The sequence below is a fragment of the Hemitrygon akajei genome, chromosome 12 (assembly GCF_048418815.1).
Source record: "Hemitrygon akajei chromosome 12, sHemAka1.3, whole genome shotgun sequence".
NCBI classification, from domain to species: Eukaryota; Metazoa; Chordata; class Chondrichthyes; order Myliobatiformes; family Dasyatidae; genus Hemitrygon; species Hemitrygon akajei.
In genome coordinates this window covers 22,306,415-22,330,936 of record NC_133135.1, presented here as the reverse complement: position 1 = coordinate 22,330,936, position 24,522 = coordinate 22,306,415, and the positions used below count along the sequence as shown (strand labels likewise).

The window sequence follows — 24,522 nt, the reverse complement described above, 5'->3', positions numbered from 1 at the left end:
ACTTAATCTTACTTTATTTCTCATTGTAATACAGTAATTTTTCATGCATTGCACTGCACTGCTGCCGCGATACAACAAACTTCATGCTGAACGTCAGTGATATAATCACACCAACTATTAGCTGTGATGAAATGGCAGAGCAGTCTCAATGGGCCGAATGGTCTAATTCTGCTCCTATATCTCATGGTCTTATGGAAATGAATACAGTGTCACAGGTAGATAGGGTCGTAAATAGAGCTTTTGGTACATTGGCCTTTATAAATCTAAGTATTGTGTATAAGAGTTGGAATGTAATGGTGAGGTTGTATAAGGCATTGGTGAGGCCGAAATTGGAGTATTGTGTGCAGTTTTGGTCACCGAATTACAGGAAGGATACTAATAAGGTTGAAAGAGTGCTGGGAAGGTTTACAAGGATGTTGCCGGGACTTGAGAAACTGAGTTACAGAGAAAGGTTGAATAGGTTAGGACTTTATTCCCTGGAGTGTAGAAGAATGAGGGGAGACTTGACAGAGGTATATAAAATTATGATGGGTATAGATAGAGTGAATGCAAGCAGGCTTTTTCCATTGAGGCCAGGGGAGAAAAAAACCAGAGGACATGGGTTAAGGGTGAAGGGAGAAAAGTTTAAAGGGAACATTAGGGGGGTATTCTTCACACAGAGAGTGGTGGGAGTGTGGAATGAGCTGCCAGATGAAGTGGTAAATGCGGGCTCACTTTTAACATTTAAGACAAACTTGGAGAGGTACATGGATGAGAGGTGTATGGAGGGATATGGGCAGGGTGCAGGTCAGTGGGACTAGGCAGAAAAATGGTTCAGCACAGCCAAAAAGGGCCAAAAGGCCTGTTTCTGTGCTGTAATGTTCCATGGTTCTATGGTTCTTCTAAAGTTACTGAAGACCTGATTCTGATGCTGATTCTGACTTGGCATTATTCTACTCCCAACAGATGCATAAGTATTCACATCGGAGAGCACCCGTATGAAGGCTTGCTCGTGGATTGTGGGAAGCGCTTGGGAATGCTAAATGTAACACTGCTTGTTTTCCTTTCTCCCAGTTTGCTTATGGAGTCCCAGATCTATCCCTTAAGGACATAGCCTGTAGCCAGACCCTCCTTGACCGCTTCATCATCTTCTCCAGTCGGCGAGGTCTCCGCACGGTCCTGAACGGAATGTGTGTCCTCTCCCAGCAACGGCTCCAGAGAGTAGAGGACGCGCTTTATGCAAGCGTGGATTTCTTTAAGCTCTTTCAAGTGGTACATCTGTTATTCTACTTGCTTATCATTGTTAGAACATAGTTATTTGCTGTTTAAAAACCTTCATCACATTTTTTTTTGCCTGATTTCATCTTTACATTAACTTCAAGATGAAAGTCACCAGTTGTTGATTTTCAGTAATTCATACATTCTTTATGAATTTTCTTAAATTTGAATATTACCTAGCAGGTATATAGAAAAATAACTAGAATGAAAAAACAGTCTTCTCAAAGAATACTTTTGAGGCAACCTAGAATTAACATCTTCATGGAATTAGGCAGAAATGGGTAATAGTAGGAAATGTTAAGTACTTTTTTAAAGGAGGGGAGGGCAGGGGAGACAAGTGTAGGTTTAGGAGAGACATGGATGGCTGAAGGAAAGGTGCGATGTATAGGAGATTAGATCTGGAGGAATGATGAGGGCTGATGGTGGTTGAACAGAAACTCAGAAACAGGAAGACACAGAACCTGTTTGATGTTGAGCTGAATTTCTGATCTAAGAATGAAAATATCCAAAACAAGCTCTGTTTTCTTTTCAGCTTCCGAAAGTGCTGAACAGGCATGCGAGTGGAATAGACGTGCACTCTTGGATAAGGATTTTAAATGACGCGTCATCCGTCCTGGAAGAGGTAACGAAGTGCAGTGTTTGTGTTCAAAGTCGTGTACGAAATACTCAGTTCCATCTCGTCGCTGCTATAAAAAGAAAAGCCCTGTGCTTCAAATCCATCTCTGTCCAAGAAGGCTCGTTTCAGAATGCCCTGAATTATGTGAAATGGTCCACACTCATTTGAAACTGAGTAAAAGTAGCTAGACTGAATTTTATATCAGTTTGATATTGGAACTCAGTTTCCTTTCAAACATCAGTGCAGCTGTTGTAGTCTGATGTCATGGTATTAACCATACTGGATGGAGCAATCTTTCCCAAACCCCATTCAACCTCTCTAGGCGACTGAAACTATTGTGTGAGGTCATTACAGGTTACTCACTCTGCCTGGCTACATTCCAGGAGGTTTTGTTGCATGTAACCCCTCCTTCACCTCCATCCCTCCCATGATGGGTCAGCAGTTTTCAAAGCTCATGAAATTATACTGCACAGAAGTAGGGCCTTCAGCCATATCTACTGATTTGTCTACACGAGCCAGTCCTATTTATATACCTGTCTAAATGCATTTTAAATGTTGAAACTATATACCCCTCTGACAGCTTCTTCCACTTACCTACCACCCTCCACATGCAGTAGAAGTTTCATCTCGGGTTCTTTTTAAATCTCCCTCATCTTAAATCTAGCCCTCTAGTTTCAAAGGCCCCAGCCCTTTGAAAATGATAGAGACCGTTATCTAAACCCTCATGATTTTATATATCTCACCCGCCTCAGCCTCTTGTGCTCCATGGAAAAGGCCCAGTTTCTCCTTATAACTCAAGCCTTGCAGCCCCAATAACATTATCTCCAGCAAAATCACATTCCTCCTGTAGTTGGGCAACCAGACCTGCACACAATATTCCAAGGATGTTCTTCGCCAACGTCTTGTACAGTGTAACTTGAAATTCCAAACCCTAGACTCAGTGGCCTGACCGATGAAGCCAAGTCTTCAGTTTCTTCCTACTACAAATAAAAAAAAGATAAAAGGCTGCTCATGATAGGATGTCTTTTGATTGTCATTCAAATAGCTTCACTATATGCTAGAAATGTTTCTGTTTAAAAACTAAAATGTCCCAAAAAATTGAAAAGATAAACATGTTTAGCTTGGTGCCAACGATTTGACTCCTGGGTTTGGAGCAGTCTAAGAAATTAATTTTTATTTACTGGCTACTCTTGAAAATCCTTCTCTCTATTCAGCTTTGTAAATCCCGGTATAAGCTGCCTTCTTTTCGGACTGTTCATTGGGACTGAGGGTGACTAACATCCACGCTGGTTTTGTGGGTTCTGAAGTGGCTGGTGAAGTCAATGTAGGAATGACAGATGGGGCTGGAGCATTCCGATGGAGCGGTGGGTGGGTGACTGGTTTGTAAGGCGTCTTGCTACTCACACAAGGCCTCAGTGCACTCTGATCGCACGTTCTTGAGGCTATCAATACCACTCAGAATGCTTATTTTCCCCTTAAAGTAGTACCTAGCCTCCTGTTGTAAGTACTTGTACGTATTTGGTCGATATGTTCTGTTATCATTAGAACAGTGATGATAAGAGCTTGTAAGTGTGTTGGTGGAAATAAGAACTGGAACCTTCCCATACCACTGTTTGGAAATGAGCTGGTGATTCCTCTCACTTCTTCCTGAAGGACCTCCACAAAAACGCCTCTCATTTCCCTCCCTGATATTGACGGAGCAGCTTGATCTTTCCAAGTTTCTATTTTCGAACATAGAAGACAGAACACTACAGCCATTACAGGCTCTTCGGCTCAGAACATTGTGTAGACCTCGTAACCTACTCTACAATCAACCTAACCCTTCCCTCCTAAATAACCCACCATTTTCTATCAACCACATTGCCTATCTAAGAGTTTCTTAAATGCCTCTAATATATCTGCCTCTATCACCACCCCTGGCAGGGCATTCCACACAACCATCACTCTCTGAGTAAAGAACTTACTTCTGCCATCCCCTATACTTTCCTCCCATCACCTTAAAATTATGCCCCTTGTATTAGACATTTCCACCTGGGGGAAAAGGGTAATGGCAGTCCACTCTATTTATGCCTCTTGTCATCTTGTACATTTCTAAAGTTACCTCTCGTCCTCCTTTACGCCAAAGAGAAAAGCTCCAGCTCACTCAGCCTATCCACATAAGACATACTCTCTAGTCCAGGCAGCATGCTGGTAGCCCACTCTGCACCCTCCTCTATTTTGTTGCTTTGTTAACTTAATCATGTATGAAGTGACGGATGTACTCAATACTTTTCAAATGATTTCCACACAGTTCACTGCTCGGGACAGTGTTCGAGATCTACAACAGGTTGTTTACCCGTTGTTTACTGAGGGTGGTCCTGCGTCGTTCAGTCAACTGATGGACCTGTTATCGAGTCTAATCTGTGGCTATCCTGAGAAAGGAGGCTCCAGGGTTTTCTCTTTTAATTGGTATGAAGATAACAACTACAAGGCTTTCCTGGGAATTAATAACACAAAGAAAGAGTCTAAGTATACGTATGATTATGCAACAAGTAAGTATTTTTTTCCATCGAGTTTCCATGGACATAAACGTTCATTCACTCCACCATCCTCAAACAGAGACTGCAGTCCAGACTGTGTCCAGTCCTTGAAACACACTCACCCACCTACTCTAACAGCACCCCCCGAGCCCACAACTTCCAGCACCAAATTCAAGAGTAACGCTGTATAAAGAGAAAAGATTAGTTTTATTTGTCACATGTACATTGAAGCATACAGTGAAATGTGTTACCCATGACAATAACCAACACAGTCTGAAGATGCGCTGGGGGCAGCCCACAAGTGTCACCATGCTTCCAATGCCAACAGCTTACCATCCTTTACTACCCGAACCTGGGAGGAAACCGGAACACCCGGAGGAAATCCTTGCGGTCACAGCGGGAATGTACAAACTCCTTACAGACCGCAGCGAGAATCGAACCCTAGCCACTGGCACTGTAAAGTGTTAAGTTAGCTCCTTCACTAACATGCTGCTCCTGTACAGAAACAAGACCACCTACAGTACTGTGCAAAGACTTAGGCACGTACTGTATCTGTGGAATTCGTTGCCACAGGCAGCTGTGGAGGCCAAGTCATTGGGTATACTCTAATAATAATAAGTACTTTATTGATCCCGAGTGGGAAATTATTTCATTACGGCAGCAACATTTAAGAACACACTTAGCTATAATAATAAATGTAGTAATAATAATAATAATAGCAATAATATGTACTAATCATAAAGTACAAAATAATAATATACACAATAATAATGTGCAATAATAACATACAAAATAATGAAACAGTGACTATTGTACTATGATGTGTGTTCTCCTGTCACACAGAGATGAACTATTGTATATGCTTATTGCATTTGGTAGGAAAGATTTTCTGTAGTGATCCTTGTGACCGTGGAGCTGAATGTGTCTGTTTGAAATGGTGCTCCACTGTTTATTCAGTCGGTCATGGAGAGGATGAGTCAGGTTGTCCATAATGGATAACAGTTTGTTTAGTGATCTCCTCTCCACTGCTACCTCAGAAGAGTCGGGTTGTAGCCAAGGACGGATCCAGCTTTCTTGACGGAATCTGTTTGGTCTTTTTGCATCATCAGCATCAATGCTGCTCCCCCAACATCAGGCAGAGGTTGTGAGGTTCTTGAGTAGTCAGGGCGTGAAGGCATACAAGGGAGAAGGCAAGAGATTGGGTCTGAGAGGGAAATGGATCAGCCATGATGAAATGGCAGAGCAGACTCAATGGGCCAAATGGCCTAATTCTGCTCCTATATCTTATGATCTTATGCCTCTTCCACTTTGTCTGACAGTTCATGCTATATACTCATCGCCCTCTGGGTGAAAAACCTACCCCTGAAGTCCCCTTTAAATTTCTCCCCACTCATCTGAAAACTATGTGCTCTAGTTTTAGACTCCCTGGGGGAAAAAAAGACCGTGACCATTTACCATAATTGGCCTCTCATGAAATTATAATGTTATTTCATCATTGGTTCTAAATCCTGGAACTCTTTACCCAACAGAAATATGGAAACGCCTTTGCTGAAAGGAATTATCCCATTAATTTGCTCTGCTGTCATGGGTGTCCACAACAGTACTCTGTCAATAGTGTTCACGAGCTGTAAATTGATGAAACTAAGTGCAGAGAGTGGGTATCAATCAAATATTATCAGTATCTGCTTGGAAGGATTTTATTTTATTCTGGTCATTTCTGTTGGAATAGGTAGCAGTCTATGATGGTCAGATGACTAATATTTGATCATGTTTTCTGTAGCTCCCTTCTGTAATGCACTTAATCAAAACATGGAGTCCAACCCTGCAACCAAGATAGTCTGGAACGTTATGAAGCCATTACTAATGGGCAAGGTTCTGTTCTCTCCAGACTCTCCTGCAACACGACAGCTGATGAAAAACGTGAGTTCACAGGATTGTTGGGATAATTTCATCAGAATCTAAGCAATACATAGCACAGGTCCTTCCGTACACTACTTCCATGATGCCAGAGTCCACGCCCATTTATTCCCCGTTCTTGTTTGTTCGTGAACTGAATAGCCCGTTAGGTGCCATCAGATGACATTTCAGAGCTAAGCATATTGCTATGGATCCAGAATCATGTTAGGGCCAGACTGGGTTAGTCAGCAGATTCCCTACCCTATGATTAACCAAATGGGTTCTAAGATGACTCATTAGTTTCATGGCTAGCATCGCTAATTTCACATGCATGCAATCCTATCATTTGAGGGCAGTTTATTAATTTGCTTGAGTATTTCTCTGCTTGTGAGAATGCTAACTTTGAATAAAGTTGTATATACTGTAAATGAGCATCATTAATGTTTTAACCTGGATTTTGCTGTGTACTGAGGACTGGCGGTCCACTGAAAACCAAGACTTGCTTTACACACCATAGCCTATTGGCTGCAATCAGCCTTTCACTGTAACACAAAACAATAATTGCTTCTCCAGAGAACGTGAAGGTGTTGAACTTGTATCTGTATTTAGATAAGATGGCTGAACAATACTTTAGGAAATACAGAATGAATACTTGTCAAATACTTTTTCAGTTTGTAGATTTTGCATTGCATGTCAAATGCTGCTTTTGGTTTTGAAGAGTGATTAAGGTCATCTTTTACATGCTGCACAAGCTGGAAAATAGAGCAATGTGGTCTATGGCCATTAGTTCCAAGCCAACATTCAATACATCTCCTCAAACACTTAATATGGTATTGTGTCTCAAAGTGCAACCATCAGCCAGCCCAAATACTTCCAAAATGTCAGAAGATTCAGGATCATGCCATGGTTCTACTGAAAAATTTCCTCCAGCTGTTATTGATTCCCTGGATACATTTTACAGGCGCCATATCATCACAATATCACATATACGGTGTTATATCTGATCACCCAGTGAGACATTTAGCAACTCCTGTAAATGACTGTGTTATTTAAAAGAAGAATTTGTTCAAACCACTCTTCCGTACGTGCGTCCTGGGAGTATTTAAATGGAGCGTAAACTGATACATGCTGTCGGAAATTTCTTCACAGGCTAATGTCACCTTTGAGGAACTGCACAGACTTAAGCAGGTTGGGAAGGTGTGGGAGGAGGTGAAGTCTCAGCTTTGGAACTTCTTCCAAAACGGTGTGCAAATGAACATAATACGAGTAAGTGCTGACCATAAGCAAAGTGTTTCCCCACATGCCAAGCAGTTATCTCTCAACTCATTAACTTTTATCAGCATATTTATCTGGAATGTTCAATTGCCTCTGATGAACCTGACAGCAGATTTGAGTAGATATCTGGCCTGTTTATACTGGCATTGATTTCTCTATCTGGTATCGAGAATATTTCCCTCCCTTAGTGAGTAGATTTAGATTACGGTAGATTTATTTGTCATGTATATTGAAATACATTTCATTTGCATTAGCAACCAGTTCAACCTAAGGGTGTGCTGGGGGCAGCCCGCAAGCATTGGTGCATGGTCCAGTGCCAACATAACATGCCTACCATCTTCAGCAGAGCAAAACGCAGCTGACATACAATAAGCAACAAGAACAACGACGAGACAAAATGATGACAGCAAAACAAGCCCCTTTCTCACCTTCTCACCCACACACACAGTCGGGCCTACATCTCCAGGCCAGGCTTTCTCCAGGCCTCTGACCTCCAGTCCTTGATTCAGGCCACAAGCCCACTGATGTGCTGTATTCGGACCTTTGACCTCTGTACTCAATCACCCAGGGGTTTCCCCACACTCGCCAACCCCAGGCTGTGCCTTCATAGTGTCAAGTTATAATCTCAAATTTGCTAGAGATTGTTTTTAAGATTAGTAGTTAACATAGGAATTCAAGAACTGTAAAATACTCATGGTGCTCTAATACTTCTCAATGGGCTTTCTGCATTCCAGAGGACTGACACATGGAAGTTTAACTATGTAGGTTGATATATGATATGAATTTGGGCAACTTTAAACCATTTCCAAGAGGCCATGCACTTAGTATACAAAATTGCCCCTACTACGGCATTAACTCAACCCTGAGCTGTCGTAGGAGAGTAAGTATGGGAAGGGATTTTATTTTAAACCATTGCAGAATGGAGGTTATTTGCTGATCTTTCATCTAAGGCACGTTGCTGGAATTCAAAGCAACACACATAAAATGTTGGCGGAATCCAGCAATTTAGGCAGCATCTATGGAAAAGAGTAAACAGTCGACGTTTCAGGTCGAGACCCTTCTTCAATTACCTTTAACCCTACCTCATCATGTTTAGTAAAGGACTGCATGTATTCACATATGCACACAATATGCTTCATGTGCCTTTTCAAAAGCAATTTAAATCAGAATCAGGTTTATTATCGCTGACATACACTGTGAAATGTATGCAGTGCCGTGCAAGACATAAGAATTGCTATAGGCACAATAAATTCCCATGCATGCCCCTGTCTACCAGGCCTGGGAACACTTGCAGCTAAACTGTCATAGAAAGAGGTTTAATCCTTGGTATGTTTTTTCACTACATTCCTTGCCTTTTATTTCCCACAGGATTCAATAAAAAACCCCACTGTGTCATATTTCATAAACAGGCAACTGGAAGACATGGACGTGACTGCCAATGACATCATAAACTTCCTAAACAACAGACCATTCACTGATAGTACAGATGGAACGCCAATCTTTACCTGGCAGAATATTTATAATGTAACCGATCAGATCCTCACCACTTTCAATAACTATATGGAGGTAAGAAAACAGGAAAATTGATCAGTCTCGGATTGTGTTGTAGAGGTGAACTGCACCTGTTTGCTGTAACTCTGTAACCAGCTACTCCCTGGCAGATAAGGCAGCTTAGTGTTGTACAGGAACCATTTCTTATTTTATGTTTCAGGATGATTTATTCATTTTCAGACCATTATTTCTATATCACCATCCCAAATTGACGATGAGAGGGAGTGGGTGGGTGGTTTGCAAATTATGGTTTCGAGCGGCAGCCCTTGTAATGAGTAAGCCCCACAGTTTTGCCACAGTCACAGTGAGGGAGCAGCAGGGTACGTAGACCATAAGACATGAGAGCAAAATTAAGCCATGCAGCCCAAAGAGTCTGCTCCACCATTCCATCATGGCCGATTTATAACCCATTCTCCTGGCCTTCTCATCGTATCCTTTGATACCCTTACTAAGTAAGAACCCATCAACTTCTGCTCAGAAACTACACCCAGTTCCTAGCTGATCTGGAATTTTGCGGTGCAGCTATTCCCATGCACCATCTGGCCCCTTCTCCTGGCTGGACTCTTACTGTGTACTTTTCTTGTGGTCAAAGGTGTTTACTTGGAACAGTGCGGCAACGTCTAAAGCAGATTTATTATCATTGTCACATGTCGTGAAATTTGTTGTTTTGCATCAGCAGTGCAGAGGAATACAAAAAAGTTACTACAAGGAGTATAACAAAATAAATAAACAGCGCAAGGAAAGACCAAAATAGTCATGGTTCATGGACCATGCAGAAATCTGATGGTGGAGGGGATGAAGCTGTTCCTAAAACATCAAGTGTGTGTCCTCAGGCTCCTATACCTCCTCCTCAATGGTAGTAATAAGAAGAGGGCAAGTACTGGATGGTGAGTGCCCTTAATGGCACCTTCATGAGGCACCACCTTTTGAAGATGTCCGTGGCAGTGGGGAGGCTAGTGCCTCTGATGGAGGTATCTGGTCTACTGACTCAGCTAACTAGGTCATAGCACAGTAACAGGGCCTAGGCTTCTCTTCAGCAACATCAGGAATAGGTAGAACCACGGTATCGAGTGCTTTTCACACTTTTAAAATCTCACCCTCTTGTTTAACTCCCTCTTTGGCCACACGTTTCAGGCATCTCCATTTCTATAATGACCCCTGTCTTCCTCTCCCTGCCAATGGGCAGCCATTTTCAATGCCCCATTGTTGACGCCATGGCTCCAAGCTTTGTAGTTTCATTTCCAAACAGCAATGCCACTCTACCTCTATCTCCTCCTTGAAGATAATTGGAATCATGTTTATTATTGTCACATGTACTGAAGTACAGTGAAGTGCTTGTCTGGCATACTGTTCATACAGATAAATTCATTGTGCAGTGCGCTGGGGTAATACAAGGTAACAGAATGATCCCAGGAATGAAAGCGTTAAAGCAAGAAAACTTTTCAATGGCTCTGGGCCTTTACTCACTGAAGTTTAGAAGAATGAAGGGAGATCTTATTGAAACCTATCAAGCATTGATAGGCATAGTGGATGTGGAGAAGATGTTTCCATTATAGTCTGGGACCAGAGGGCACTGCCTCAGAATACAAGGATGCCCCCTTGTACAGAGATGAGGTGGAATTTCTTCAGCCAGAGGATGGTGAATCTGTGGAATTCATTGCCACAAACCACTGTGGAGGCTATTGGGTATATTTAAAGCAGAGGTTGATTAGTCAGGACATCAAAGGTTATGGGGAGAAGGTTGGAGAATGGGACTGAGAGGGATAATAAATCACCCATGTTTGAGTGGTGGAACAGAATCAGTGGGCTGAATGGCCTAATTCTGCTCCTATGTATTTTGGTCTTATAGAATGCAGAATAAGGTGAACAGCTGCCAAAACCCCCATGAAGAGTCCTGGCTGTTTTGGTATAATGAAGGCAGTCTAGAAGGGCATGTTGGTGCTGCTGAGACCAGTTGTTTCCTTCCTCTTGCAGTTCAATTGATAATTGAGAGTATCCACTATAGGGATGTGCTGCAGTCCTATTGGACAGAAGACCCATGTGACAATGTAACACTGACAGAAACACTCCAGCCACTATAGGAGCCTGTAGTCCCCAAAATTATATATATATATAGTACATATTAGTATCTCAATCAGCACATTCCAATACACAGCATGCCTCAATGTGTTTGTGAAACTATCACAATACTCAACACCTATTTAGCCATGATGCTGAAGATCTAGTGAAGCTTAGATTCAAGTACACAGGGTTCCATTTTCACTGCTGTTGGTTTAGTTCATGCCATAGGGAACACTCATCTGGCGTTACCGACACATTTCACTGTTGTCAGCATGTTTATATAGCTTTGGGAATTTTTTTTCAAAATAAAGATTGAATCAGCTCTGTGATTTAACTTCATCCCCCGGCAACCGCACTTGTTCCAGAATCCACTCACTCAGGAGATAAGATGTCTTGGCGCTGTAACAGTCGTCTGACAAAGGAGATTAAAAAGATCATCAAGATATTGAAGACAAGTAATTGCTAGTTAGTGTTTTTTTAACTGTTCATCGAGGAAAAGAGATGACATTACCCAACACCAAATATGCAACATTTGACAGCAAACAGATACTGTTTTGAGATCTTCCTGTACTTCCAAAGTTAATTTTCTTTCAGTGATTCAGCATCAAGAATATATGCCTGGAGATTGGGTAGGATAGACCAGCAAGATCATTTTCAATGATCTATATGAAAGAATCCCAGTGAGGATTCCAGCTGTCGCTTTAAAGATTCAGGGATTATGGACCTCTGTTCTTCTCCCTAAAAGTGCCATGGATCGATCAATTTTTGTGAGAATAATTTTCCGGGGCCCATCTTTTGTGAGTTTGAAACCTGTTGCACTTTTTCCTCTCTTCCCATTTAAATTCAAAGTGCTTTTCAGATTTTGGCTGCTTAATCAGTGAAAGGCTGACAGAACGGTAAGAGTTAAGATAAGCTTGTATTCTGGTGCTGTTTTGCTAAACTTCACATCTTTTAAGTATCTTGCTCATTCCACGATAATTCAACAAAAGACAAGTTTTTGTTATCTGGACATCTGTGGTTGCTTACTGCAGGTGCGGCAGAGTCGACTAAAGTATAAATTACTGTTTACATTTCAAGCATTTAATTACAGACACCATAAACTGTTATCTTCTCACTCTGCTATTTACTCAGCCATTCTCTTGTGGTAAACTTTTTGATTATTTGCAGTGTTTAAACCTGGATAAATTCGAAGGCCACTTGGACGAAGGGCAGCTCACCCACAGGGCACTTTACCTTCTGGAGGAGAACAAGTTTTGGGCAGGGATTGTGTTCCCGGACTTGCACCCGTGGTCAAACAAGCTTCCAGCTCATGTCAAGTATAAAATCCGGATGGACATTGATGCGGTGGAGCGAACAAATAAAATAAAAGACCGGTCAGTTTCATTCATAGAACGTAGAATGGTAGAATGGTCTCTGCAGACCAAGATGCTGAATTAAACCAGCTCCCTTCTGTTGGCACACAGTCCCTCCACCCTGTATATTCACGTGTCTAACACCACTATTGTATGTCCTTCCACTACTACCCTTGGCAGCTCATTTCAGGCATCTATCACTTTGCGTCAAAGAAAAACTTCCCCTGTACATCCCCTTAAACTTTCTCCTCTCACCTTAAATGCATGAAGAGGTCTATAAGTTCCGAAAGTAAAACCAGCTAGCTATTTGCAAACTCTCAGTGATTTTATATTCATTCCCGTAAGACGTTGGAGCAGAGTCAGGCCATTCGGCACAGCTGCTCCGCTATTTCGTCATGTCTGATTCCTTTTCCTCTCCGCTCCAATCTCCTGCCTTCTCCCTGTATCCCTTCCTGCCATATGTCCATGGACATGCCGAGTTCCTCAAGCAATTTGTGCGTCTGCTCCTATCGGTAGAATTCCTTCCCTGTGTGTCCTGTTGGCATGATACAGGTTGTGAGTGCCGTCTGTCTGATCTGTCTTCCTCCAACCGACATCTGAATGAAGTACGTGTGAATTTTAAATGGCTTGGACCCATTTTGCAAACATGCTTTACCAGGAGGGAAAGTTGACTGATTTCTCCAATCACTCCTGAAAACAACACCGTGTACTGTGCGCAGAAGCAAAATGCCGCCTGTACTAGAAACAGGACAGAAAATGCTGAACATATTCAGCAGGGCAGGCAGCCTCTATGGAAAATCAGAGCAAGCTTTTCACTCATTGACCTTCCATCAGAAGCTGCACACAATACTGAGAGAGGTAAAAATGAATGGATCCCCGGGTGGGATAGGGTCATGCCTGTCCGGTGAGATCTAACGGTCAGGCAGGTGGTCCTGCTGTGCTTCGTGGACAGCTCAGAAGATGTCATAGTTTGTGATCTGTGTTCTTGGCTGTGGCTGGACTTGGGCTTCCGAGGTCGAGAGAGCGGGACTGCCTGAGAGCACGCGCTTTTCCACTTTAAAAACTCTCCCACACAGGTTTCCTGCCTTTGTCGAACATGACAAAAGCATTGTGTCGGACACATGGAAACAAAAACACTGGGCAGAGAGATTGCTTTCAGTGGCTGAAATTGAACCCCCATGGACTCTACCTCACCACCCCCATCAGTTCCACAGGCAGACAAATGCCACGGTTACTTGCTTGGGCATTTAGTTTGGAAATGGCTGGCGGTGGCATCCAGCTTGTTTCAGAATGGGCTCTTCTCCAATTGTTCCACTTGGCTGTGCTATGAAGTGTAACCAGATGAGCCCGAGTTATTGAAATTAGAAGTGCACATTCTCTCCTATGACTGTAACATGTACACAATGGGGGATTGTTTCACACAATAGAAGCACAGTGTCCATGGGAGATGTTGAGTGATCCCCACTGCTCATCATTCCACAGAGCTTTGGTGTAGCTATTTCCTTGTCATTCCCCTCTATCTGACTGTGGGTTCTTTTATGTTGTGTGTACCCCACCCTGCTCCAGGGCCTATACAAGGCTAATTGTGAATATTCTCAGCCACGTTGACTGGGCAATAGTCCAACTGTGTGGTTTGGCCACTCTTTAAAGAGCCAACACAAGTTTCAATCCATTTCATTGTAACTCTGTCTTCACTTGAGACAGGATGCGACACTCCCTCACTAAACCAAACCCCCAGGCCGTTCCAGTAGCACTGAGTTAGATTGCAATGCCTCTTCCGGATAAACATGCACCTAAAATGGAATAAGCTACACAGTCTGATTCTGTCATGGGCATCAGAAAGATTCAGCACCAGGTGTAGGAACCTGAATCGCTACATTTTATTACCAGTAATGACGCAGAAAGCACTGGAGGAGCTCGGTGGGTCTATGGAGAGAAATGGAGAGTGGGTGTTTCAGGTTGAGACCTTTCACCGGTTCAGGAGTGAAAGGGGAAGTTAGCCGGTTTAAAAAGGTGGGGCAAGAGCTGGCAGAGTGATAGGTGGATCCAGCTGAGGAGGGTTGATAGACAGCTGAAGGAAGGTGGCAATAATCTCAGAAGCGATAGGCAGAAGTGACAAAGGGCTGAAGAAGATGAAATCTGATAGGAGAGGGCAGTGAAGAGTAGAATAAGAGGAGGGAGGTGGGGGGGAGTGTGTGGGTGGTGGGCAGATGGAGAGGGTGGGGGATCTTGCAGTAGGTTAAAAGTTGGCACAACATTGTGGGCCAAATGGCCTGTACTATGCTATACCATTCTGCGTTCAATAAACATCTGCTGAAGTTGTAATGATGGATTCATTAGTAAATGCACCATCTGGTCTGGTGCTGGGTTAGGCATAACAAGAAGGTCTTCATACACAGTACCAACTGCTCTGTGTAATGAGTTATCTTAAAGATGAACACTGCAATTGCCCTATATTTTCAGAGTTAAGGGGGGGGGGGGATAACTGGGACACTGAAACCAGTGATCAGGTTTGGGTGGCAGGGTGGAGATACATCTCTACCAAAGGAGGTTTAAGGTGCTCTTTCCCTCTGCTAGCCTACAGGTCACTCTTGGGCTAGGTGGAGCACTTGCTTAGCCCCCTGACCAGGGTCACATGAAGCCATGAGAGCAGGGGGTGGCTGGTCGTATGAGCAGCTGGTGCACATCACAAGTGCTTGTTATGTGACCACTGATGCCAGGCAGGCAATCACTGAAGAGTATTGATAATGGTTGGGGTCACCCGTCTTGTAAAGACACTGCCTATAAGGCAATAGCAAACCAATTCTGAAGAAAAAGCTGCTAAGAACAATCATAGTCATGGAAAGACCGTGATCACCCATGTCATATGACACGGCACATAATGATGATGATCTCTCTTGTATGGAACATGGATGCATTATGCATTAGTGCAGAAAAAATGTATGCTTGGGTGTGGGACTTGCTATATAGACAGTCTGTGTCTCAACAATTAACATCTACATTCATATGTGAAGGTTGAGTACTTGGGAAAGTACCAAAGATTTGACTATACCCACAAAATTGGTCCATACTCGTACACCATGCCACATGTGTAGTGATTTTGTTAAGTCTTAATTTATCCCTTTCCTTTATCTACAAATTCTTCCACGGACCCATTCATCTTTGTTTTGTAGCCTTGTCCACTTCCAGTGCCACCTGAGCTCTTCCCTTCTGTGACTTGAATTTCCTGTACCTGCTACCTACGTGCTCCCCAGCCCATCACTGACAACTCCAAACCTTAACAACCTTTTGTGGCCGGCGGTAATGGTGACTGTCGATTCAGGCACTGAGTGCACTGTGTCTCCCTAACTCTTCTCTAACAACGGGCAGGTGGTAATAATCTACAAAACATTAAAAATCAGTTCACTGTTTCACAACGGCAAGTGATAACGGGAGAAATCTGCTTAACCTGTCAAGATAGCTACGCTTAACATATTGCCCTCTGTTAATCTATTAACAGGATAAGCGAATTGGTGGTTGATTCACAAGCAGTAAGCCCTGATTCTCAACACAGCGGTGTAAAGGAGCAGATTCCCAGTTACGTTCCCTTCAAATGAGCACAAGGACTACCCTTGAACCTCAAGCATCCATGAACTGCTTGAACTCCTCTTGGTCATTTGTCCCCCTGAAAGTTCTCAGCTCAATTGTATGTAACTTCCGCAGCCTAATTGTCTGTTGAACACTCATAACAATTTGCACTTGTAGATTATCTTTAATGTAGTAAGTGTTCCGAGGTGCTCCACAGGAGGGTTAGCAAGCAACATCTGCCATCGAATCACATAGCACAATACTAGTGCATACTGCATTTTCCAAAACTTAAAAACAAGTAGGATGGAAGAAGTTTTAGTGATCTCCCTATCAGAGGAAGGAAAGGTGGGAAGCACAATTTAAGGAAAGAATTCCAGAGTTTCAGACTGCAGCAGCCACCAGTGATGAACAATTAAAAGCACTGCTACATGGTGGCGTAGTGGTTAGCACAACGCTTCACAGTACAGGTGACCCAGGTTCAATTCCCGCTGCTACCTGTAAGAAGTTTGTACGGTTTCTCCATGACCACGTGGGTTTCCTCCGGGTGATCCAGTTTCCTCCCACAGTCCAAAGATGAATCAGTTGGTAGATTAGTTGATCATTGTAAATTGTCCTGTGGTTAGGATGGGGTTAAATCAGGCAGCAGGCTCAAAGGGCCAGAATGTATCGCAATAAATAAATAAAATAGTAGATCTGATGCCATAAAATTACAAATAAAATTTCAGCTTCAACCACACTGGTTGCTCTCAATTACAGAAAACAGGTATAGGATCCAAGGATCTCTACACCTGACCCAGAAATATCCCTCTGCCACCCATTCCCCAACCACCACACATATAGACAGAAACGCGTGCACCCACACACACGCACGCACGCACACCAATGCGTACAGTGAAGCACGTTAATGACAGAGTCTGAGGATGTGCAGGCGGAGTGGCTCGAAATGTCCGAAGAGCCTACTCCCTGCTGAGTCTCAATCCATTTCTTTATGAATGTGCTGAGCAAGACTGACAATGGGGTGGTATGATCAAACATTTTTACTGAGTCACGCCAGTAACAGCACGTGCTGGGCAACTTACTGTGGCAATGGTGAACCGGCCCATCGAGACGGAAACATGCACCCTTGAATGCCTGGCGATAAAGAAAGAGCCCTCTGCGTGTGTGTGGGGGGGGGGGCGAATCAATTCACTGCGCAATCCATTTACCTCATGCGCTCCTGCAACATCCCCGCAATTGATTTGAAACGGTTGGCATTTCCTCTCAATCTCCTTCAATCTGTTGTGATTTCTGAGATGTTTCTGCCCTTTCAGTTGTCCCATGTGTTGATCATGCATGTGGAAAGGAGAGATTCCTGATATTTCCACCTCATGAGCATGGGCCCTTCTTATTTACACCATTACTGGGCGCCACTCATTCTGTATCTTATGTTAACTGGGTGCTTGCTTCTCCCACAGGTACTGGGACCCAGGACCCAGAGCTGACCCAATAGAGGATTTGCGTTATATCTGGGGAGGTTTTGCTTACTTACAAGACATGATTGAACATGGAATTATCAGGACCCATACCAGCACCGAGGTCCCATCGGGAATCTATGTCCAACAAATGCCATATCCCTGCTTTGTTGACGATATGTGAGTGAACTATTAACTGGTATTCTCTTAAAATTTTATTTTTTAAAAGATGATTTAGCTTCAGCAACTTGGATTTTGTTTTAGCACTGTTTAATGATAGGATATGAATGATAGAAAAATGGAGGGCTATGTAGGAAAGATGGGTTAGATTGATCTTAAAATAGGTTAAAAGGTTGGCACAACGTCATAGGCTGAAAGGCCTATACTGTGCTGGAATGTTTGATGTTCACTGTACAAGTAGTACATTTATTCCAATTTCATTAACAGTAAGGTGATTTCTTCAAGTGTCAGGTCAATTCTTCCAGAAATATGAAGAAAACACTTCTGGAAAAAGCCTGTTGAATTCATCAGTCCACGTTGAGGGGTCAGGACAAGGGAAGTAACCAACTGCATCAGGATCATGCCACAGATGCCATGAAATCCACAACCACATGAAACTATTGAGAAACTCAGCCTGTAGTTTTTGGTCAACTCTGGATATTGCTAATATTGAGGCTCAATGTGGATGCCCCCCCCCCCCCCACTAGGTCTTCTGAAGGGAAGATCCCTCCCACTGGCAGCTGGCAGGAGTCAGGCCCTCGGCTGCTGTGCTGCCTCAAACACTCTGCACCAGGGTACAGTGTCTGCCACCTCTACCCCACCACCACACCCCCAACAAGCTGCATTCTCAGATTGATTAGATTGATCTTAAAGTAGGTTTGGGCAGATGTGGTTTGTCACAGTGGCTGGCAGTTCATCCAGGCATGGGGTTATAGAACATAGAATAGTACAGCACGTTACAGGCCCTTCGGCCCACAATGTTGTGCTGACCCTCAAACTGCCCATATAACCCCCCACCTTAAATCCCTCCATATACCTGTCTAGTAGTCCCTTAAACTTCACTAGTGTATCTGCCTCCACCACTGATTCGGGCAGTGCATTCCACGCACCAACTACTCTCTGAGTGAAAAACCTTCCTCTAATATCCCCCTTGAACTTCCCTCCCCTTACCTTAAAGCCATGTCCTCTAGTATTGAGCAGTGGTGCCCTGGGGAAGAGGTGCTGGCTGTCCACTCTACCTATTCCTCTTAATATCTTGTTCCCAACCTTTTTTATGCTATGGACTTTTACCACTAGCCGAGGAATCCATGGACTCCAGATTGCGAACCCCTGATCTAGGAGAAGATAAACTCTGATCTCAAGCTTCTATTGCCTTGCGGATATACCCACTCTTGACGAAAGCTTCAGGAGTAAACCCTGAGGAAAAATCCAGAGCTGGAGGCCCTAAGGCAGTCCTATGATGACCAATACTGACTGGCAACTCCTGCGACGAAACTGGTGCCAAACTGTATCCCTTGGATTCGTCAGCTGCATGGAGCAGGGAGTCTGTTGCATGAACAACAGCTTGCTCTCCATATCGTACTGCCCTGACTTGTGTATCACAGAGGCAGCTGGGATGCAACATCCATGCTCGACCCCGACCAACATAGGGCCTCTGAAAGTAGGTTAAAATGTCGCACAACATCGTGGGCTGAAGGGCCTGTACTGTGCTGTAATGTTTTACGTTCTATCGGTGGGTTACCCAGGGGAAACATTACACATTAGATTACAACTGGAATAATTCAGCGAATACTTCCCAAGACTTTCAGGCTTAAATTCCTAAATTTCCAACCACAAACAACGCAAGGTTAGTCATTGATCATTATTGTTATAAATCAACCAGGCTTGCTGCGAGAGACTTTCTGGAGGCATGACCTACGATGCAGAGAATATAATGTAATCTTAAACATGTCCTAATCAGAAGTTACCAGCCACCAAATGATGCTTGTTGGGCACAAATTTACAAACTTGTGATTAGAATCTAGAAGAAATTGATCATTTTCTTAATGTTCGGTTTACAGGAAATCTAACTTGAAAAGCAAACATCTGCAGGTGCTGGAAATCTGAAATAAAAATAGAAAGTGACTCAACAAGTGTTATCTGTAGAGAAAGAAATGAAAGTAAGCTTTCAGGCTGATGAACTTTAGTTTGAATTAATTATAAGGGCATAGTAAATGGAGGCAGGAGAAGGCCATTTGGCCCATCAAGCCTGCCCTATAAGTCAAAAAGATCATGGCTGATCAGCTCCACCTAACTGCCTTTTCCCCATAACCCTTAATTTCCCTGCTTAGTAAAACTTATATAAATTATTATAAATGTGACAGTTTACATCTAGTAAACTAGACATTGTATATACCATGGTGAGATAATAAAACATTTTGTTTAACCCTGGGTTGTATGAAGACTCTAACACAGACAAAATACTGGAGAAACTCAGCAGCATCTATGGAGAAGAATAAATGGTTGACATTTCAGGCCGAGTCCCTTCATCAGGACTGGAAAGAAAGGGGGTGAAGCCAGAGTAAGCTTCCCTCCCTCACCACCTTGTTCCGTCTTCCTCCCCTTTCCTTTCCAGCCCCAATGAAGGGTCTCGGCCTGAGATGTCGACTCTATATTCCCCTCCATAGATGGTGCCTGACGTGCTGAGTTCCATCAGCATTTGGTGTGAGTTGCTCTGGATTTCCGGCATCTGCAGAATCTCTTGTGTTTTACTGTGTGAAGACCAATAAGGAGAGCGTTTGAGGATCCAATTCCTGCAGGAATGAAGGAACTCCTCAACAGCATTGTGAGGGGAAGGAATGTAAACCAGAAGGCTTGCCACCTGATATTAGCACAATTGTTATCTATTTGCTTCTTACACTTTTAACTTTTGCTGCAATTTATCTGCTGTGCCTGCCCGTTCCCCTTCCCACCCCTCCTGCCTATTGACTCTTTCTTTTCACCCCCAGCTTCATGCTAGCACTGACCCGTTGCTTCCCGATGTTCACGGTGCTCTCCTGGATTTACTCCGTCTCCATGACCGTGAAGAGTATCGTCCTTGAGAAGGAGCTGAGGCTGAAAGAGACCCTGAGAATCATGGGAGTCACCAGCTGGGTGCATTGGGTCACATGGTTCATCGACAGCTTCCTCATGATGGCAGCCAGTACGGTGCTGGTGACTGTGGTGATCATGGTAAGAACTCAGTGATGAGCACCACCCAAGCACATGGCATTCACCTTCAGAACAGTAGCGCAGGAATAAGAGTGGGAGGTAGAGGAGCCTTAGGCTGCACACCACCAGGTTCAGGCACAATTCCTACCCCTCAACTATCAGGCTCTTGAACCAAAGGGGATAACTTCACTTACCTGTGATTGAAATGTTCCCATTACCAAAAGACTCACTTTCAAGGATTCTTCATCTCACGCAATAGATATTTATTGCTTGCTTGCTTGCTTATTTCTTTCTTTCTTTCTTTCTTTCTTTCGTATTTGCACAGTTTGTTGTCTTCTGCCCTCTGGTTGAATGCCCTAGCTGGGCGGACTTTCATTGATTCAAATACATTTATTATCAAAGAATATATGAATTACACAACCTTGAGATTTGCTTGTTCACAGGTAGAAACCTGAAAAAAACCCAACTAAAGAAAAAAAAGAATAAAAATAAAAGACCGACACCTGATGCACAAGAGAAAGGAAAAAAAACACAAATCATGCAAGCAGTTGAAGTGAGCAACAGCATTCTGAACCAGAACTGAGAGCTCAGACCCAGAGCAGCATAGAGTAGGCCCAAAGCCTCACTTCTCAGTTTATCATATTAGCGAGCACGGAGCACAGCAGCTGCGGCTGTCTTCATAGACACAGCGCCATGGAGATGACCATCATGGAGAGCAAGTGAAATCTGCTCTCGTCCCAACTGACACCCTGTCTTTCCAGTCCTTTTGGGCCAACATTTAAATTGACCAAACAACGCAAAAGCGAAAGACTCCGGCACCCAGACAGAAGAGTAGGATCACGGAGGGCGAGAAAAATTGGCTCTCGCTTCTGATCTGAGCTGGCGTTTAAACTGTCAAGACACGTATTGTGCCTCTCACTAAACCACACCGTCCGATGACTCGCTCTGGGCCCAGATTTCGTCACCCAGACTGAAGCCACTCACAAGGTCTTCAAATCAGCTTGGCACCCAGAGCGATCCAACCTCACACCCAGGCCAGTTGTACAGGCACCAGATCTCCTCTGCCCAGGCCCCAACTTCTCCTTTTAGTGCTCAAAGTGCTCCAACATCACTCCCAGGCCAGCTGTACGGCCATCAGAACTGCATCAGCAAAGATTCTGCAGCACACCATCTCCGCTCATCCCCCAATGTCACTTTGCCATTGCCTGTCCCTTCTCTGTTTATGGCAATAATTTAACACAATTTACCACAGAAAAGGTATTTTTAGTGAAGTTTTTGGTCAGATTTCTTAGCTTTTTGACTACGTACCTGAAAGCAGTCGCACACGTTCAGTAGCGCCATCTTAACCAGAAGGCAGTGATTCTGTTATAGTTATTATTCTATAGATTTATTGAGTATTCCCACAGGAAAATGAATCTCAGGGTTGTACATGGTGACATATATGTACTTGGATAATAAAATTTACTTTGAACTTTAAACTTCACTCACCTCAACTCTGAACTGACTCCACAACCTATGGACTCACTTTCAAGGACTCTACAACTCATATACTTAGTGTGTATTTTTTATTTGCACAATTTATCTTCATTTGCCATTTGGCTGTCTGTCAGTCTTTATGTATGTATAGTTTTCATTAATTCTATTGTATTTCTTTATTTTCCTGCAAATGCCTGAATAAAATGAATCCCAAGGATGCGTCCGGTAACACATACATGCTTTGAGAATAAATTTACTCTGACTTTGACTTTGAAATCAGCATGACCATGGACACAGGCAGTGATCAAGTGTATTTGTGCCCTGTATCACAAGACTGTTAACATTCTTTGATTTGGGAGCCTGGTTTGAATTAGTTTCCCATCAAATATTTCTCTAAACAATGGGTGTATGGGTAACAACCTCAACCAGCGAGTTATCTTTTTCCACGTTTATACTTCCTGGGTCCTTTTGCATCGGAAAATCAAAGTAACTTTTTAATGCTTTAATGGACTAAATGGATCAGTTTAAGTTGTGGACAGCAACTTAGTGGTATCCAGGTTAAGAAGAGTTCAGAGACAACTCGTTGTGATGAAAAAAAAATCAGGAGCTGCCTTGGAAGGGAGTGGGAGGAGAAGCTGGATAAGGAAAGATCCAGATCAGGCAATTATCACAAGCACTGCATATCGTCCTAATTACAGGAGATTGCAGATTCAAGGTTACCCTTTCTTTTGCAATATACTCACTTCAAATGAAAAAGCTTGGGGTTTGGCTAAGATAGGGCATGAGAATATTTTAGTTACCGAGTCAGAGATTGGATTGTGCAGTCACTTTATTTCGACAGATGCTTATCTCCAGAACTTTTTTGTTACTATGATGGAGCTGCAGGGAACCCCAGGGCAACAAAATTATTTATGTCTGAAAGTTTCAAGATGTAGAAGCCTGAATCTGTTCACAGCCCACTAAAATACTTCACAGTTAAACAGAAATGGTCAGGTGAAAATGAAACGAACGGCTGGTTAATCTGTTTTTTTATATATATTGGCTCTGTTTGAGGGTTATATGTCCATTCACTGTTCTTCATTAAACAAAAACATTGTGGAATATGTTACAAACGCAACTTCAAATGCTGAAAATTTGGAATAAAACATACAATGCTGGAAATGCTCACAGGCCAGGGAGACACAGTGTTAATGAACTTCAAAGTTCAAAGTAAAATTTATTATCAGAGTACATACATGTCACCACATACAACCCCGAGATTCTTTTTCTGCGGGCATACTTAGCAAATCTATAGAACAGTAACTGTAAACAGGATCAATGGACAACAAGCTGTGCAAACGCAAATATAAATAAAAAACAATAAATAATCAACATGAAATAACAAGATAAAAGAGTCCTTAAATGAGTGTAGTTATCCCTTTTGTTCAAGAGCCTGATGGTTGAGGGGTAGTAACTGTTCTTGAACCTGGTGGTGTGAGTCCTGAGGCTCTTGTACCTTCTACCTGATGGCAGCAGCGAGAAAAGAGCATGGCCTGGGTGGTGAGGATCTTTAATGATGGAGTTGCTTTTTCTACAGACAGACAGACAGACATACTTTATTGATCCCGAGGGAAATTGGGTTTTGTTACAGTTGCACCAACCAAGAATAGTGTAGAGACATAGCAATATAAAACCATAAGTAATTAAATAATAATAATTATTATTATTATAAGTAAATTATGACAAGTGGAAATATGTCCAGGACCAGCCTATTGGCTCAGGGTGTCTGACACTCTGAGGGAGGAGTTGTAAAGTTTGATGGCCACAGGCAGGAATGACTTCCTATGACGCTCAGTGTTGCATCTCGGTGGAATGAGTCTCTGGCTGAATGTACTCCTGTGCCTAACCAGTACATTATGGAGTGGATGGGAGTCATTGTCCAAGATGGCATGCAACTTGGACAGCATCCTCTTTTCAGACACCACCATCAGAGAGTCCAGTTCCACCCCCACAACATCACTGGCCTTACGAATGAGTTTGTTGATTCTGTTGGTGTCTGCTACCCTCAGCCTGCTGCCCCAGCACACAACAGCAAACATGATAGCACTGGCCACCACAGCCTCGTAGAACATCCTTAGCATCGTCCGGCAGATGTTAAAGGACCTCAGTCTCCTCAGGAAATAGAGACGGCTCTGACCCTTCTTGTAGACAGCCTCAGTGTTCTTTGACCAGTCCAGTTTATTGTCAATTCATATCCCCAGGTATTTGTAATCCTCCACCATGTCCACACTGACCCCTTGGATGGAAACAGGGGTCACCGGTGCCTTAGCCCT

The 24,522-nt window shown here is 43.2% G+C and overlaps 1 protein-coding gene across 3 annotated transcripts in view; it reads left to right on the top strand.

Moving 5' to 3' along the window:
• abca4b (ATP-binding cassette, sub-family A (ABC1), member 4b) overlaps positions 1 to 24,522 on the top strand; it is a 184,462-nt gene that overhangs the window by 41,090 nt on the left and 118,850 nt on the right. For all 3 annotated transcript variants that reach the window (XM_073062717.1, XM_073062716.1, XM_073062715.1), the window contains exons 7-15: positions 1,054 to 1,251; positions 1,790 to 1,879; positions 4,164 to 4,404; positions 6,173 to 6,312; positions 7,438 to 7,554; positions 8,932 to 9,129; positions 12,343 to 12,548; positions 17,549 to 17,725; positions 20,533 to 20,755. In XM_073062717.1, coding sequence (XP_072918818.1) covers positions 1,054 to 1,251; positions 1,790 to 1,879; positions 4,164 to 4,404; positions 6,173 to 6,312; positions 7,438 to 7,554; positions 8,932 to 9,129; positions 12,343 to 12,548; positions 17,549 to 17,725; positions 20,533 to 20,755 — 1,590 coding nt within the window. The remainder of the gene's footprint in view (positions 1 to 1,053; positions 1,252 to 1,789; positions 1,880 to 4,163; positions 4,405 to 6,172; positions 6,313 to 7,437; positions 7,555 to 8,931; positions 9,130 to 12,342; positions 12,549 to 17,548; positions 17,726 to 20,532; positions 20,756 to 24,522) is intronic.